The sequence below is a fragment of the Vicia villosa genome, unplaced genomic scaffold (assembly GCF_029867415.1).
Source record: "Vicia villosa cultivar HV-30 ecotype Madison, WI unplaced genomic scaffold, Vvil1.0 ctg.001168F_1_1, whole genome shotgun sequence".
In the NCBI taxonomy this organism is placed as follows: domain Eukaryota; kingdom Viridiplantae; phylum Streptophyta; class Magnoliopsida; order Fabales; family Fabaceae; genus Vicia; species Vicia villosa.
Genome location: NW_026705513.1, coordinates 159,864 through 177,427, shown reverse-complemented (window position 1 = coordinate 177,427; position 17,564 = coordinate 159,864). Strand labels below are relative to the sequence as shown.

Below are 17,564 nucleotides of genomic sequence, written 5' to 3'. Positions count from 1 at the left end.
ATTCCAAAGCACAAAAATGTTTCCTTCTTGGATATTCTGAACGCTCTAAAGGCTACAGAGTATACAATACTGAAACATTGATTGTAGAAGAATCAATCAATATCAGGTTTGATGATAAGCTTGGTCTTGAAAAACCAAAGCAGATTGAGAATTTTGCAGATTTTGATATTGATATATTAGAAGTTGAAGAATCAAGAAGCAAAGCTGCAGAAGCTGGCAGTCTCAGAAGCAATGGATCAGAAGATCAAGTTGCTGCATCTTTAGAGAATCTTAGGATTTCTGAAGAACCAACTATCAGAAGATCACCTAGACTTGCCTCAGCTCATTCAGAAGATGTGATCCTTGGAAAGAAAGATGATCCCATCAGAACAAGGGCATTCCTTAAGAACAATGCAGAATGTCAATTAGGTCTTGTTTCTTTGATCGAGCCAACTTCTGTTGATCAAGCTCTAGAAGATCCAGACTGGATAATTGCCATGCAAGAAGAACTAAATCAGTTTACAAGGAATGATGTATGGGACTTGGTTCCTAGACCAAAAGGATTTAACATCATCGGTACTAAGTGGGTTTTCAGAAACAAGCTAAGTGAGAAAGGTGAAGTGGTAAGAAACAAAGCCAGACTGGTTGCTCAAGGTTATAGTCAGCAAGAAGGGATTGACTACACAGAAACCTTTGCACCAGTGGCCAGGCTGAATTTGAAATGAGCATGATGGGAGAACTCAAGTATTTCCTTGGGATTCAAATCAACCAAACTTCCGATGGAACCTATGTTCATCAAACGAAGTATGTGAAAGAACTTCTGAAGAAGTTTAATCTTTCTGAAAGCAAAGAAGCCAAAACTCCTATGCATCCAACATGTGTACTGGGTAAGGATGAGGTAAGTAAGAAGGTAGATCAGAAGTTGTACAGAGGTATGATTGGATCTCTTCTATATCTAACTGCTTCTAGACCTGACATTCTCTTTAGTGTTTGTTTGTGTGCTCGATTCCAATCAGATCCAAGAGAATCTCATTTAACAGCGGTTAAAAGAATTCTAAGGTATCTGAAAGGTACTACTAATGTTGGTTTAGTTTACAGAAGATCTAAAGACTACAACTTAGTAGGATTCTGTGATGCTGACTATGCTGGAGATAGAATAGAAAGAAAGAGCACTTCTGGAAGTTGTCAATTTCTTGGAAGTCATCTGATCTCATGGTACAGCAAGAAGCAAGCTACTATTGCCCTCTCAACAACAGAAGCAGAATATGTTGCTGCTGCTGGTTGTAGCACACAAATGCTCTGGATGAGAAGTCAGCTGGAAGATTATCAGATATATGAGAGTAACATTCCTATTTTCTGTGATAATACTTCTGCTATATGTTTATCTAAGAATCCTATTTTACATTCAAAAGCTAAACATATTGAGATTAAACATCATTTCATAAGGGACTATGTTCAGAAGGGTGTTATATCTTTAAACTTTGTGGATACAGACCATCAATGGGCTGATATCTTTACAAAACCCCTTGCTGAAGATAGGTTTAAGTTCATTCTGAAGAATATCAGTATGGATTTATGCCCAGAATGAGAAGATGAGAAGATCTTATGTATGAGTATCTTCTGAAATGAAATTGGATCTTCTTTTTTTAAGAAGTTCTGATTGAAATCAATTAGAAGTTGTGATTCAGTTATTACTAACGTTTCATTGTCTAAGTTGATTCAGAATCTCTTTAAAAGCAAAACAGCTGTAACTGGCTATCCAGATGGTAAACACGTGTTCACTATTTCTGGACAAGCGTGCGTGCAGTTGAGGGGACGTCTACTTAGGTAACTGTGCAAATCTCGTCTTTTGTCATTATTATCTCTCCTCACGTCACGTAACATTAAATGCTATCCATCATTTATTTTTTTTTCGGTTTTCTTTTTATACTCTTCAAACGTTTCTTTTCCCTCTTATATTTCTCTCACTTTGCATTCAGTTTCTTTTTCGTTCTCTCTCTCTCTGCTTTCATATCATAAACCCTAGCAGTTTTCAATATCTGCAACTTCATCATGAATCCATCGTCAAGCTCTGGAAATCAAGAAACTGATCGAAAACAAAAGAGAAAGGCAACTGATGAACCAGAAATTAAACCAAAAAGAGTTAAAATCTACTATGACCCTCTCAAGGTGAATCCCTTTGAAGCCATGATGTCTGGTAACTATTCTAGACGTCTGTATCAACCCCTTGATAGTATCCCTGAATCACCACCCTCTTCACATTCTTCCACCACCTCTTCCTCCTCATTCATCCTTTCGGAACCACCTTCTTCACCATCTGATATCTCCTCTCCTTCAACCCATCCCTCAGATATTTCTTCATCTCTCTCACACCCTTTTCCCACCAGAACACCTAACCCCTACAGTGTTGTTTTTCTCGACTCCAGGTTCACTGTCAACCCTCCAACCCCTACCACTCAATCATTTCTGGAGCTTTTACATTCTGATGTAAATAGCTGGTTGGAGATTCTGGGTGCTGCTCACCTTAACTATTTGGATGAGTATGCTACATGCAACCTTTGGGATACCTTTCGTCAGGATTTTCTGGTTAGGGCTACAGACATTCAGAGAAGGATCATGTCTGAAGCACCTGGTGTTCGTGGTCTTCGGTTGGAAGTCGGTGAAAGCAGCTATCACCATCTCATCAGGAACAGAAGAGTTCTTGAAGAGAGGATACCTGCAGATGAGTTGGAAGAAGAAAATCCCTGCAGAGACATCGTGGTGTGGAGACCATGGTATCCTGTGCTGACTGGAGATTTTTAGTGGCTGTTTAACTGGTTCAGAATGAACCCTTCTGAAAAAGCACCTCACATGGTCTTTCCAGTAGTGGTTTATCCTGCTGAAGTTGCTGGTCCTACTCCTCCAACAAACCTAGCAGCTATTCTTCAAGCGTTGGAAGTTGGAACTTCTGAGCTGCCTGAACCAGAATATGCTGAGGCTACTTCTGAGTCAGACTCAGATGTGGAGATGGAAGATGCACAAGCTGAAGACCTTCCAGAAGATCGCCCTGCTGAGATTGCTGTCCCTTTTGGCAGAAATTCTGGTGCCTCTTCTTCTGGTGAAACCTCAGCTCTGATGGAGACCTTGGAAGCTCTTCATCAGAATCAAGCTATGCTGGCTTCTCGTTTGGACGCGCAAGAAGCAGCCAATGCTGAGTTTCGCTCTTTCATGGCAAGGCAAGCTACAAGCACTGACGGGATTCATGATGTTCTGGCGCGGATTTTGCGTAGGCTAGGGTCTTAGTCCTTTGGTCTTTGTAGTTTTCTTTCCTTGTTGCATCTGTTTTCCTGCATTCCTCTTTTGTAATCCTTCTTGTTGAAATCAATGAAAAGTTATTTCTGTTACTTTCCTTTTGTCTCTTGCTTTACATCTGAATCTTTTATGCTTTTTGATGTTATGACAAAAAGGGGGAGAAAATATATGATAAATGATCTGATTAATATTATCAGTTATCGAGTAAAAAGGCTCCACATTTACTAACAGAACTTGCAAAGTTCTATGTTTTTAAGTTGTGTTGTTGCAGGAATCAAAGATTCAAGATCAACATAAGAAGCAACAAAATGAATCAAGCTCTTGGATTCTTGAAGCAAGCTGAGTGCTAGGAAGCTTCAGAATCAGAAGCAAAAAGGAAGAATGATCAGAAATTCTGATAATAGAATATGATCCAAATCATTGTCTATTTGCTCTGATACATTGTCTATTGGATCTGATATATTCTATATGGCTTATATGGCTCTGATACATATTTTGTGTTCTGATACACATTTTATGTTCTAACTCATTCATGCTGACTTTTGTCGTTTAGTTTTGTTCTGTAACATTTCAGGATGTAGAGATGCTCTGATGATGCTCTGGTACATTCAACAATGTTCTGATACAATCTAGCATGAAGTGATGTAAGAAGAAATTCAAAGCTCTGAAGCTATCCGAGGGAAGCAGAAATCAGAAGCTGTGAATGTTCTAAAGATCCAGAAAACTCAAGTTCTGAAGCTGTCCTAAATGGAAGAAGGAATCAGAAGCTGTGAATGTTCTGAAGATCAAAGAAATTCAAGTTCTGAAGCTGTCCTAAATGGAAGCAGGAATCAGAAGCTGTGAGTGTTCTAGGGATCTAAAGAAATTCAAGTTCTGAAGCTGTCCAATGGAAGCAGAAGTCAGAAGCTATGAATTATCAGAAGACAGAAGCTTATGTGATCGTCTCTACCGAAATAATCAGGGAAGTATTTTATTATTAAAGTTCTTCGAGTATTTATTTCAGGGGGAGATTATTCATCTCAGGGGGAGATTGTTAATCTCAGGGGGAGACATATTCACATGCTTATGCTATAGCTGTGTAATTTGTCTTTAGCCGTCTGCTCTTTCTGATCACAAATTCATATCATTTATATATGTTTTTGTCATCATCAAAAAGGGGGAGATTGTTAGAACAAGATTTGTTCTGATCAATATTCTTAGTTTTGATGATAACAAGGATATGAATTTTGTGTGAGATAATGTGGTACTCTAATACATTGCAATTTCCCTTTCAGGAAATATATAAAGAGTATGCACAAATCAGCGCTCAGAAGCTCTGTCTCAGAAGGTTCAGCATGCAACATCAGAACATGGTCTGGCAAGACATCAGAAGATGGTCAAGGCAGAATCAGAACATGGGTCTATGGAAGCATCAGAAGAACTTGAGATCAGAAGCAGAAGCACTGATGTTCTCATGGTATCACGCTCAGAAGCACTTCAAGGTCAGAAGACAAGAAGATGCTAGGCACCAAGCTGTTTGACTCTGATGATATTCAAATATTTTATTCACAAACATCAGATCAGAAGAAAGTACAGGTGGCAGGCTACGCTGACTGACAAAAGGAACGTTGGAAGCTATTAAAGGCAACGTCAGTAGACACAGCGTGAACAAGGCTCGAGGTAGTTGACAAAAGCGTGAAACATTAAATGCAATGCTGTACGGAATACGCAAAGCATTAAATGCGCCCAACGGTCATCTTCTCAAAGTGCCTATAAATATGAAGTTCTGATGAGAAACAAGGTTAACCAATTCTGAACGAAATTATTCTGAAAGACTTGTTGAAACGCTGTTCAAATTAAAAGCTCAGAAACTTCATCTTCATCAAAGCTCACTACATTGCTGTTGTAATATATTAGTGAGATTAAGCTTAAACGTTAAGAGAAATATCACTGTTGTGATTATAGCTTTTAAGAAGCATTGTAAAACTCTTATTTGATTACATTAATTTGTAAGTAACTAGAGTGATCAAGTGTTGATCAGGATACTCTAGGAAGTCTTAGCTTGTGTCTAAGCAGTTGTAATTAGAGTGATCACGTGGTGGTCAGGATACTCTAAGGAAGTCTTAGCTTGTGTCTAAGCAGTTGTAATTAGAGTGATCACGTGGTGGTCAGGATACTCTAAGAAAGTCTTAGCTTGTGTCTAAGCATTTGTTCCTGGAGTGATCAGGTTGTGATCAGGATACTCTAGAAGACTTAGTCGCGGACTAAGTGGAAAACCATTGTAATCTGTTGCGATTAGTGGATTAAATCCTCAGGTGAGGTAAATCACTCCGTGGGGGTGGACTGGAGTAGTTTAGTTAACAACGAACCAGGATAAAAATAACTGTGCATATTGTTTTTATCGTTCAAGTTTTTAGACTACACTTATTCAAACCCCCCATTTCTAAGTGTTTTTCTATCATTCAATCTCTAATTTATTTCAAAATCCAGGTTCCTAGGAATAGGTGGGATTCTATAGGCTATGATCTTGGGGTTTTAAAACACTCTAGGCAATGCATGTTTGGGATTATGGAAAATTACATGAGTTTCTTACTTGTTAGCATGAATCCATGAAAACTTCTTCATTTGTGATGTGTTGATTTCCTTGCATGTTTTGTTTCTAATTGAAATTATGTATTAGAATATGGTTCTAGTATAATAGAGTAAGAGATAAGTGGTGAACTTGCTTGATAACATGAAATTGTCTCCTTACATGATCATGAATAATTTGTGAGTGAGCAAATTGCATGATTTTTTACCAAACTGCCACGGATTTGAAAATAAAGTATTAAAATGCCACACATTAAAAATTTTCTCCCAAAATACCACGTTTAATGATCTTGCTCGACCATCCATTGAACGAGCGTTTGTTGCATTTTTTTGCTTTGGATGCTCGTCCATCCATTGGACGAGCAGATGAATATTTTAATAATTTTTCATTTTATTTATTATTTTAATTCTTTATATTAGTTTTCTAAAGATTCTTTTTCTAAAAACAGAGACTAATATGCATTTGTCCTAATCATCCCTTGATTTCCTGAGCCTGTAATGATTATCTAAATATTCCAGATTCTCATATTTTTTCAATCAAATATTTCAAGGTTTAAAAATAGTCTGAACTGTCAATATGTTCTAGTGTAGAATGTTACAACATTTGTCAGAACATTTGTCCAAACACATAATAGTAAAACCTGTTATGACAGCAGAACAAGATGTTACAACATCTTGTTCAACATCAGTTAAGAATCATGTTTTAGGAAAATTATGTCAATACAAACACCATGGAATTAATAATCTCCCTCTTTGGCAAATTTTGGCTAAAACAACCAAAGCACAATTTAGCCCTGGAGATAAAGCACATTTAGATGATAGTATGCAAATTTAAAAACAAACTGCAAAGATATACCAGAGATTACACAACAGTTATACATAATATCTTTTGAGCTTGTATAGACAGACATGTCCATTACTTCCCCTGTCATACAGAATTAGAACTCCCCCTCAAAGGATACTATAATAAACATGAACTAATCAAGTTCACACATCAGAGGTATATGCAGTAGAAGATTTATTTAAATAACCTCACAATCAGCATGATGTCAGAATATCTTGCACACATTCTTCAATCTCCAATCTTCAGGTCATAGCAGCACAATCAAGTAGCATGACAGGCTATCATGTTACCCCTAAATAGTTGCAGTAGGTAACCATAAAAACTACTCCATAGCAGTAGCACAATCAAGATGTATGTCAACCAGTATGTTGTAACAACATGGTAATTGTCATACCCCAAAATTTTCCCACCACATTTTATACTCAAGCTCATCCAAGTATCAACAGCTCAAGATCTAAGTGGATGCACACTCTCCTAAACAAACAACCCACAACTAGGGTTTTTGTTTTTCTTCAAGAAAAGTCAAGTTCTAACAATTCAAGTGGACCTCATAACCTCACATATGCCTCAAAGGATTCTCATGCCAATTTTCAAGCTCTGATTCAAAAGATTGCTTACCCAATGGCCCAAACGATCAATAATCGACTGGTTGACCTAAAAGTCAAACTATGGTCAAACCACAATCAAAACTTCTGATTTTTGGTCAACATCCTCATTATGAAGTATCATTCATCATTTGATCAAGGATTGATCATGATGCATCAAAGAAAGTTCCAAAATCATCAAAAACCAAAGTTTCTAAATTAGGGTTTCATAGGAGAAAGTCAACAGAACTTTGACCAGCCATAACTCTCACATGGAACATCAGAAATTTTCCATACAAAGCTCATTTTGATGAAAATTGAATTCCCTACAATGTTGTCTCTCACAAGCCAAGGCCATAAATGCACCATTTGGGAGATATGAGCCAAATTATTACAGGTCCTTTTGAAAGTCAACAAAAACACCTTTTGGGTCAAAGCTCATAACTTGAGCATGGAAGACCCAGGTGAGATGAAACCAAAAGGAGGTTTTAGAGGACACCTTAAGCTTTCTAAAAAGATCAAGAACACCCTCATAGGGTTAAAATTGAGAGAGATATAGATGGTTGAAGTTGAGTAATTTCGGAGAAAGTGCATGAAGCCAATATTGAGCAATCTTGATTTTTTTTCAAATGGGCCTTAATGCTTGAACCATCCACGTGATTTAGAGCCCATAGAAGGTCCATAGACTCACTCATCTTTATTTTATGGTTTTTATTGATTTTATTTTTGAGTTTATTAATTTAAATTCAAAATAAAATCAACTAAAATCCCAATCAAATGATAGAAGTTTTATGTGTATCTTTTATAATCTTTTTAAATCAATTTTTAAGATCACCATGAAAGCTCATAAAACAATCCCTCTTTATTTTATGATTTTATTTCTTTATTTTTGAATTTATTTATGTAAATTCAAATTTAAATCCAATAAAATCATTCCAAATTAGGTGAGTCATGTTTTGTGATCCTAATTGATTTGTGAAGGCTATAACACGCGAAACAAAAGCACAAAATAAGAGGGGACTCAAAATAGGAAGCTTTTGGTGCAAGATTGAAAGAGTGAAAATCAAATATTGTGCATATTGAATGCCATATATTTCCACAGAAATTCTGACCTAAGGGCTCTCAATATATATATAGACAAAACCCTAATGCATGGGGACGAAAAAATTGGAAGGGAGGTGCAAGGTTTCAAAGCTCTAAAACTATCAAAAAGAGTGAATTATCGTTTCCTACATTCCAGCTTGCATCAATCGAAACAATTCATTCCATCCTCTTCCCAAGGTAAGATAGGGTAAGACTGAGCCATTAGCCACGATCCATAATGCACAGAACGAATGCTTAATGATCCCCATGTATTATACGTGTATCCTTTTCGTTTTGATTATGCATTGTGTTTCGATGCAAACAAAGGCTACTAACGTGTTTTTAATGATGTTTACAAGGGACTAGAACAATTAGGTTGAAGCTTTGGAGCCCGTATCGAGTTTCACCATGGTTAGGGCTCAATAGAGTTTGCGCACGGTTTCGAGTATACAGCCGGTGTTAAGCCAAACTAACGGCATATTCGTGATCAGCAGGAAATTCTAAGTCGATCTGGGCTTTTTTTGTCTTGTTTTCGTTCGTTTTGGCGCAGGTACCATGTTCACAGGAATAGCTACGAGGTTTCGCAGCAAATTGGAAGCAAACAGCAGAGCCAAACCATAGCAAATGTTAAAAGCAAAACGAAGATGGAGATGAATAGTGCGTGGAATGGTTGACTGTGCATGGGATGCCCTGATTGGAGGGTCAATAAGTTTTATTTCTCTCTCCTTTTTGATTGGTTCACGCTGCAGGACCTGGGACCCACTTTGACCTTTGCACAAAAGAATTCAGGTTGTATATTTATTTTATAATTGTTATCTAATCTATGAATGAAACATTTGGTTCAATTGGCAAAAAAGGTGAAGGTTATCCAGCAAGACCTGTGTTCGAATCCTGCATATGGCAAATATATTATTTTGGCAAATCGTTTGCTTTCAATTGCTTACGGATCCAGTACGCGCAATCCACACAAAGCTCTTATACACCTCCATGCACATACCATTAGATTTCCTGGTCAAACGATCTAACGCCCACAAAAACGAGTTCCATGATGGACCTTCGAATGAGCGCAGCATACGATCACACGCCCCATCCAGGTTTCACTATTATTTATTTTTATAAAACTTGTTTATTCCTTTTTTTTTTTTTTTAAATACCCAATTATTTATTTATAAATCTTTTTTTCTTTTTAAAATAAAACCTTGAGTTAGAATTAATTTAATTTAATTTAATAAAATTAGGATTAGTATTTAATTAGTATTTTAGTTTAATTAATGTAATTTAAAATTTAATATTAGAGTTTTCTAACTAAATAAGTTATTCAGAATTAATTGATTAGTTAATTTAATTAGGTTAGTTTAATAATTAGGTTATTTTGATAATTAAGTTTAGGTTAAATAATTTTAGTTAAACAACTTAGGATTAATTTTAGATTTTTTGTTTACCCTTTAATCAAAACCATCATGTGACTATCAGTAATTTAAAGGTGTCTATCAATTAATCAAACTGTAGGTTTAGGTTTTTACTCTCTTTTTAGCCATAAGATTTTTTAACCATGTTTTTCAAAACCTATCCTTTTATTTCGCGAATTCTCTTCTCATCCCTCACTCCAGTGTATGTCGCATGTCTTTAATTATTTATTTTTATTTTTGCCTTTATTTTTATTTTCGCCTTTATTTTAATTTTTGCCTTTACTTTAATTCCCGCCTTTATTTTTCGCCTTTATTTTAATTCAGCCTTATTATTGTTTTGACTTTTATTTTTATTGTTATTCGCGTTACTATTGCTTGCTATTATTATGTATCTGCCCCAAAGCCTTGTAAAAAATTTTCTATCTTTCTGCCTTAATTTTTTTCTGCCCTGCAGGTGTTTATTGTAATAGCGTAGGATCTTTAAACTGTTTTATTCTGCCTTTATTTTTTTTACTGCGTGGTTAGTAAATTAGGGAGTGCAAACCATGAATTGGATCTAGAATGAATAACTTTACAAGATAAATATCATCGAAGTTAACCACGTGATTGTTGCACCCACACACCTTTAGGGTAATCCCTCTTGTTGCCTTTGTTGTCTGTTGCCTTAATGATTTTGTTGCCTCTAATTGTACTGAATAGTCAAGTCCCTCGATTCCGAGGATACCTAAAGCAAGGTTGCCTATAGAAATTAAAAATCATCTAGTCCCTCGAAGTTGCCTCGGTAAAAGATGATTGTCCCAATTGCTAAGGTATCCTCGCATGATGCCTAAAAATATTTAATGACTATTTTATCCTTCCCTTAGACTACCTGCCCTCTTTATGGCAGGGACAATCTTATGGCGAACGATTATTCTCGATGACCCTTAAACATCCAATTGAAAGACTTCCTGCCCTCTCATGGTATGGATAGACCCTTTCGCCCGAAAAGCTAAAAGAACAATCTTTCAAACTTAGGGTAGTTGCTACTAATTGCTTGCTCTAAAAATCAAATTAATTTTCACACCTCTTTTCAAAATGAAATTCAAAAAGACTACGCTTATTTACAAGCTAAAGTTCTTCTTCGAAATCTTTTCTTATTCAAAATCTTTTCAAACAATTCAAACAAACAAGTGAGCTAAGTAATTAAGAGCCCATGGATAACCATGGATGCAAAGGGTGCCTTACACCTTCCCTTTGTATAACTTACCCCCCGAACTCAAAATCTTTCAAAAGATCTTTCCTGTTCTTTTAGCCTTTCCAATTGGATAAAATAAAAGTCGGTGGCGACTCTTGCCTAACCGCGACATTTCTTTAAAGTCAGTTCACCGTATTACAGTAATCAAGCATACTAACACTTTACTCCCCCTTTTTAGGCAAAAGTTGACAAAAATAGAGTATATGTAAATATATGGAAGCATACAGAAGATAGAAAGTAAGCAAAACACATTAGTACAGATTTAATCACACATAGTAGTTGGAAACACACATAGCAGTTGGAAACACACACAATCGGATCTTCTTTAGGTGGTCTTACATCTCCTGCCCTATCATAAAGCCTTCTGCATTTCTTGTGGCTCTCCTGCACTCCTGCCCTATCATAAAGCCTTCTGCATTCCTTGTGGCTCTCCTGCAGAGTCCTTAAAAATGTGAGTAGGCTTCATCAGCCTTAGAAAATAGAGGAAAGATGCAGTAACACTTGCATTCCTCCATTTCTGTAATTGCTATAACTCTTCAATAATGCAGATTCCCAGTTCCCTTCAAATTTTTTCAAACTGATTAGCATCCAAGGCTTTGGTGAAAATATCAGCCAGTTGTTTCTCAGTGGATATATGCTATAGAGTGATCACTTTGTCTTCGACCAAATCTCTGATAAAATGATGACGAATTTCTATATGCTTGGTCCTATTGTGTTTGATAGGATTTTGAAATGTTGATAGCACTAAGATTATCAAAATATAATGTCATGACATCCTGTTCGACATTGTATTCCTTCAACATTTATTTCACCACATTAGTTAATAACGGCTACTTCCAGCTGCAATATACTCAGCTTCAGCAGTAAAAAGAGAGACATAGTTCTGTTTCTTACTAAACCAGAAAATTAGATTGTTTCCCAAAAAGAAACATCCACCAGACTTGCTTTTTCTATCATCAGCACTGCCAGCCCAATCTACATCTTAATATCCTACAAACATAAAACATGAACCATGGAAGTATAACATCCCGTAGTCACTTGTTCCATTGATATACTTAAAAATTATTTTCACCTGATTGACGTGACTTGTTTTTGGCTCAGCTTGAAACCTTTCACATACACCTACGACAAATGTAATATCTGGTATACTAGCTATGAGATATAGCAAACTTTGAATCATGTTTCTGTATAAACTTTGATCAACTGCAACACCTTATTTATCCTTTGATAACTTCAAATGAGTAGGAGAAGGTGTCCTTTTTGTGACTTGCATTTTTTCATACCTAATTTCTTCACTATGTTCTTGGCATACTTGATTTGAGAGATGAAGATGGAGTTATCCATCTATTTTACCTGAAGTCGAAGGAAGTATGTCAATTCACCAACAAGACTCATTTCAAATTCTGTTTGCATCTGTTTGACAAAATGTTCCATCATTTAATCTGACATTCCTCCAAACACAATATCATCAACATAAATTTGAGCAATCATGATTTTGCCATCATTCTCCTTGATAAACAAGGTCTTGTCTATTCCTCCTTTTCTGTAACCATTGTTAACAAGATTTTTTTGTTAACCTTTCATACCAAGCTCTTGGAGCTTGCTTCAACCCATAGAGAGCTTTCTTTAGCTTAAACACATAATCTGGAGAGGTAAGATCCACAAAGCCCCATAGTTGCTCTACATATACTTCTTCATGTAAGAATCCATTTAGAAAGGCACTTTTTACATCCATTTGAAATAGCTTAAATTTTAACAAGAAAGCCACTCCTAATAGAAGTCTGATTGATTCAAGTATAGAAACTGGTGCAAAAGTCTCATCAAAGTCTACTTCTTTAATCTGAGTGTAGCCTTGAGCCACAAATCTGACATTATTTCTTGTAAAAACTCCACTTTATCTTTTTTTTTAATACCCATCTTGTACCAATAAAATTTGTTCCATCAGGCCTAGGAACTAAATCCCAAACTTCATTTATTTTAAACTCATCAAGTTCTTCTTGCATGGCATTGATTCAAAATTCATCAGTTAAGGCTTCCTTTATATTCTTGGGTTCAATCTTATAAACAAATCAAGAGTTAGAGCCTACTCCCCTTGATCTTATTGTGATTCCTTGGTTAGGATTTCCTATAATTAGCTCTTTAGGATGATGTTTCTGAACTCTGATTGAAGGCCCTTTATCAACTTGAATATCTTCAGGTTCAACCTCAGCTATTTCAGCATTTATGTTGTCTTTTTCTACATTTTTTGTCTCATTATCCACAGGGAGGAATGTTCCAACATCATCGTTAACATTGAGATCACTGTCTGTTCTTGTGTCATCAATCACAACATTTATTGGTTCCATCATGAATTGGGTTCTGGTGTTGGAAACTCTGTAGACTCTGTTATTTGTAGAATAGCCAAGAAATATTCCTTCATCACTTTCGGGATTCATTTTCCTTATATGTTCACAATCAGCTAAGATATTGCACTTACTTCCAAAAACATGAAAGCATTTGACAGTAGGTTTTCTTCCCTTCCATAATTCATATAGAGTATTCGTTGTTCCAATTCTTAAGGTTACTCTATTATGGATATAACAAGCAGTATTCATAGCTTCTACCCAGAAAGAGTATGGTAACTTCTTAGCATGAAGCACGACTCTTGCTAATTCTTGCAGAGTTATGTTTTTTATTTCAACAACTTTATTTTGTTGAGGAGTAATAGGTGAAGAGAATTCATGACTGATACCTTCAGAGGCACAAAATTCATCAAATTTGTTGTTTTCAAATTCCATACCATGGTCACTTCTGATCCTGACAATGTTGATGTCTTTTTATCTTTGAAGTTTTTGGTAACACTCTTTGAAGACTTCAAAGACTTTTGATTTTTCTTTAATGAATTGTATCCAAGTAAATCTAAAAAAATCATCAACAACTGTATATGCATACCTTTTTCCACCAAGAATTTCAACTTGCATAGGTCCCATCAGATCCATATGAAGAAGTTCTAGGACTTTTGTAATGGTATGATGTTGAAGATTTTGGTGTGACATCTTGGTTTGCTTTCCTATCTGAAATTCTCTACAGATTCTACCTTCTTCAATATTAAGACCAGGGATGCCTCTGATAGCTTCTTTTGACATAATTTTCTTCATACCCTTCAAGTGTAAGTGGCCAAGTTTTTGATGCCATAAGTTGATTTCATCTTGTTTAGTCATCATACAGGTAGAGGCATTAATGATTCCATGAGGTGTCCATAGATAGAAATTATCCTTAGATCTATCTCCTTTCATTAGTATTTCATTGTCTTTATCGGTGAACAAACGTTCAGAATTAGTAAAGTTTACCTTAAGACCTTGATCACATAGGTGACTGATGCTTATTAGGTTGACATCAAGACCTTCTACAAATAGAACTCTATCAAGCTTAGGAGATCCTTCACAAACTATTTGAAAATTCTAGTAACTCGCACTGGATGTCTTACCGGATGTTATGACATCCACAATTACACAACACAAAACGTTAAAATAGAAATGCGTAAAAACAATAAAGAACACACAAAATTGTTTACCCAGTTCGATTCAAACAACCTACTCTGGGGGCTACCAAGCCAGAAAGGGAATCTAATATAAGCAGAATTAATTTGGAGTTAAACTCCCCCGTTTACAACTCCTCACTTAAAACCTACCCAATGTAATTCCAATCTATTCCGAGACTTGAGTATCTCCACTCACTCCCCCTCAATCACAACAGTGATTACAAATACAGATTAAACAAATTCAGAGAGAAGACACACTTCAAAAACACACCTTGATCTTCTTAAAAGCTTCAATCAAGAGACACACACTCGTGCTTAAAAGCTTAGAGTGAAAATTAACAAATACAACCTATTCCAACGCAATCATCAAAGACAATTGCTTGGAGTACAAGAGACAGCTACAGAACTATGGTTCTTCATAATTAACAATCTTTCTCTCTGCGTTCCAAATTAGGATTGCAGACTTTTTATATGCAGCTCTTGGGCCTTGGGTTTTTTTTAGAAACACATTAGGGTTAACCAAGTTAACCTAATTTACATGCCATCTGGTTGTTAAAGTATGTGCTGTCAGCGAAATCTTTTGGACGAAATATTCAGCACACAATAAAAGGTTTCCTAAATTGTAGATTGAGAGAAATCAGGAAACACAATTAATAAGATATAACAGCTCCTGCTGTCACACAAGGATGTCATGACATCGGTCATGACATTCACTACAGAACATGTATTAACTCAACACATATGCAGCCTGCATAACACAATATCAAACATGTCATGACATCAGTCAAGACATTAAACACTCAGGTATGTTTTACCACAAATACAGCCAACATGAAAAACATCTTCAATCTCCCCCTTTGGCAAATTTTTGGCTAAAACAACCTGTCACACCATATTAGAGAAACACTTGCAGCAGAAACAAAGCAAACACAAAAAGAGCTAATACAATACAGACAACATACACCACCAGTATGCACACAGTGCTCAAACAAATCAAAACCAACCACACCACAAGAGCAGCACAAGCACAAACAGATCAACACAGAAATAAGCACATCAGATTTGTTGATCACACAACCACCATACTTGTTGTGCTGGGGTGACATTACTACTTCTCCCCCTGTTTGGCCACAAAAGTTGCCAAAGCAAACTATTGTCTTCTCCCCAAAATTCAAATAGGTTCAAACAAAACTTAAACAGAACTGAATCGAATAAAATGAAAACAAAACTAAACGAAAGAAAGCAAAACAAAACAAAAAAACAAAAGAAACAAACAGAACTCTAGCTTCATTTACTGCCCAGAGTCAGACCCACTTGAAGTGTTTGCATAACTTCTTTTCTCAGAGCCATCAGTAGGACTGGTACCCTCTTCTTCCATATCTTCTTCAGGTTCTACTTCCTTCTCTTGTTCATCTTCATCTGCCATCTCTACAGCATCTGCAAATTCCTCATTCTCATCCATTTCCAGAGTGCTTATCATCTTTTCAAGGGATATCTTCCTAGCTTCTAGCTCTTTGCATGTCTCTTTTAACATTGTTATGACTTCTGCTTTGATGGTTGATGCTCCAGACTTTGATGTTTCAGCCGATGTCATGACAATGTATGGAACATGCGTACCCTGAAACAATTTATAGTGGAAAGCCAAGGGGCTTTCTCTTTTGCATACTACATCATGTTCATTGAGAATGCTGGGATACTGAGTCAGAATTATGCCACACAGGAGGGATGGAAAGGCAATTGGACCCTTAACACTGAAGTTTCCAGCATGCTTCACAGTTTGGTCGAAAATATATGTTCTATAGTCAAACTTTGCCTTTGTTCCTACAGCATACAGAAATCTTCCAAGAACAGTTGAAATAGTGGACTTGTGATTCGTTGGTACCCAATTAGCTACTCCTATCTTGTGAAGCATTGCATACTTGATGCTCAGCTTACTTGCAGTTAGTTTCTCTTTTAAGGGCCATCTTTTTACCTTCTTGGTTGTGATCACTTGACAAACCTTGTTGTCTGTCACTTCAAGCTCAGGTTGAGCTTGATTTGTTCTTGCCAAGAAGTTATTAATCACATAAGGAGAGAACGAAACACACTTACCTCTCACAAACACTTTTCTGAAGTCCACACTCTTGATATTTCCACAATATTCAGTTAGGTTCACCACAAATTCTTTGACCAGCCTCTCATAACATTTGGGAAGGTTGCACACAGTTTTTAATAGTCCAGCTTCCTGAATTAGCTCTAAGATTTCCTTGTTCTCAAGAGCATTTGGAGCCAACTCCCTTTCAACAGCTAGTCTCTTTTGGAGCACATATTTCCACCTGCTGGAACTGGAGGCATAGTGGAATGACACATTATCAATAGGTATTTCAGGAATACTTGCAGCAAGCTTGCTAGTTGTAGGCGTCTTCATTGATGGAATGTTAGGGACATCCCCTTCAACATCAGACTCAGATTCAACAATTTCCCTCTCCTTTCTTTTCTTTGGAACAACCTTGCTCCAGGACTTTGAGGGACAAACCCCTACACTCTTAGCCACAACTCTGCTCTTGATAGGACCAGCAGAAGTACTCTTCTTCTTGATAGAGTATTTGACAGTGCTCTTAGCTTCTGCATTCTTTTCAGGGGAACTTTGGGAAATAACTTTGCCTTTTCTTCTAGTCATCAGCCTGTTGGCTACACTAGGATTCAATGAGGCAAGCAACTCGTCATCAGAATGCTCATCTAAGTCTACCATATTGGTACCTGTTTCAGTATTGACCTTAGTGTGCTTATTCTCTTCGATGTCATTGACATCCTCAGTAACATTGGTATTCTCAGCACCTCATTATCCATTCTTAATGATCTCCTCTTCAGCTGGGTCACAACCAGAGGTGTGAGCAACTTCAGCCTTACTGGTGTTCTTGAGGGGATCGGGCATTATGGTTTGAAGAGGGACAGATATCCCAGGCACTTGATGATTTCCCTTCAGAATGCGTGTAACAATTCTGGTAATTGCTTCATCGACATATCTGGTTCCTTCTTTAGTAAGTTCCTCTATGGTATTAGATGCAGAAGG

At 36.6% G+C, this 17,564-nt stretch overlaps 1 protein-coding gene across 1 annotated transcript; it reads right to left on the bottom strand.

Moving 5' to 3' along the window:
- Positions 1-15,803: 15,803 nt before the first annotated feature.
- On the bottom strand, positions 15,804-17,243 carry LOC131633707 (uncharacterized). Its single transcript, XM_058904396.1, has one exon. It carries the CDS (start codon positions 17,241-17,243, stop codon positions 15,804-15,806), a length of 1,440 nt encoding a protein of 479 aa, XP_058760379.1.
- Positions 17,244-17,564: the final 321 nt, after the last annotated feature.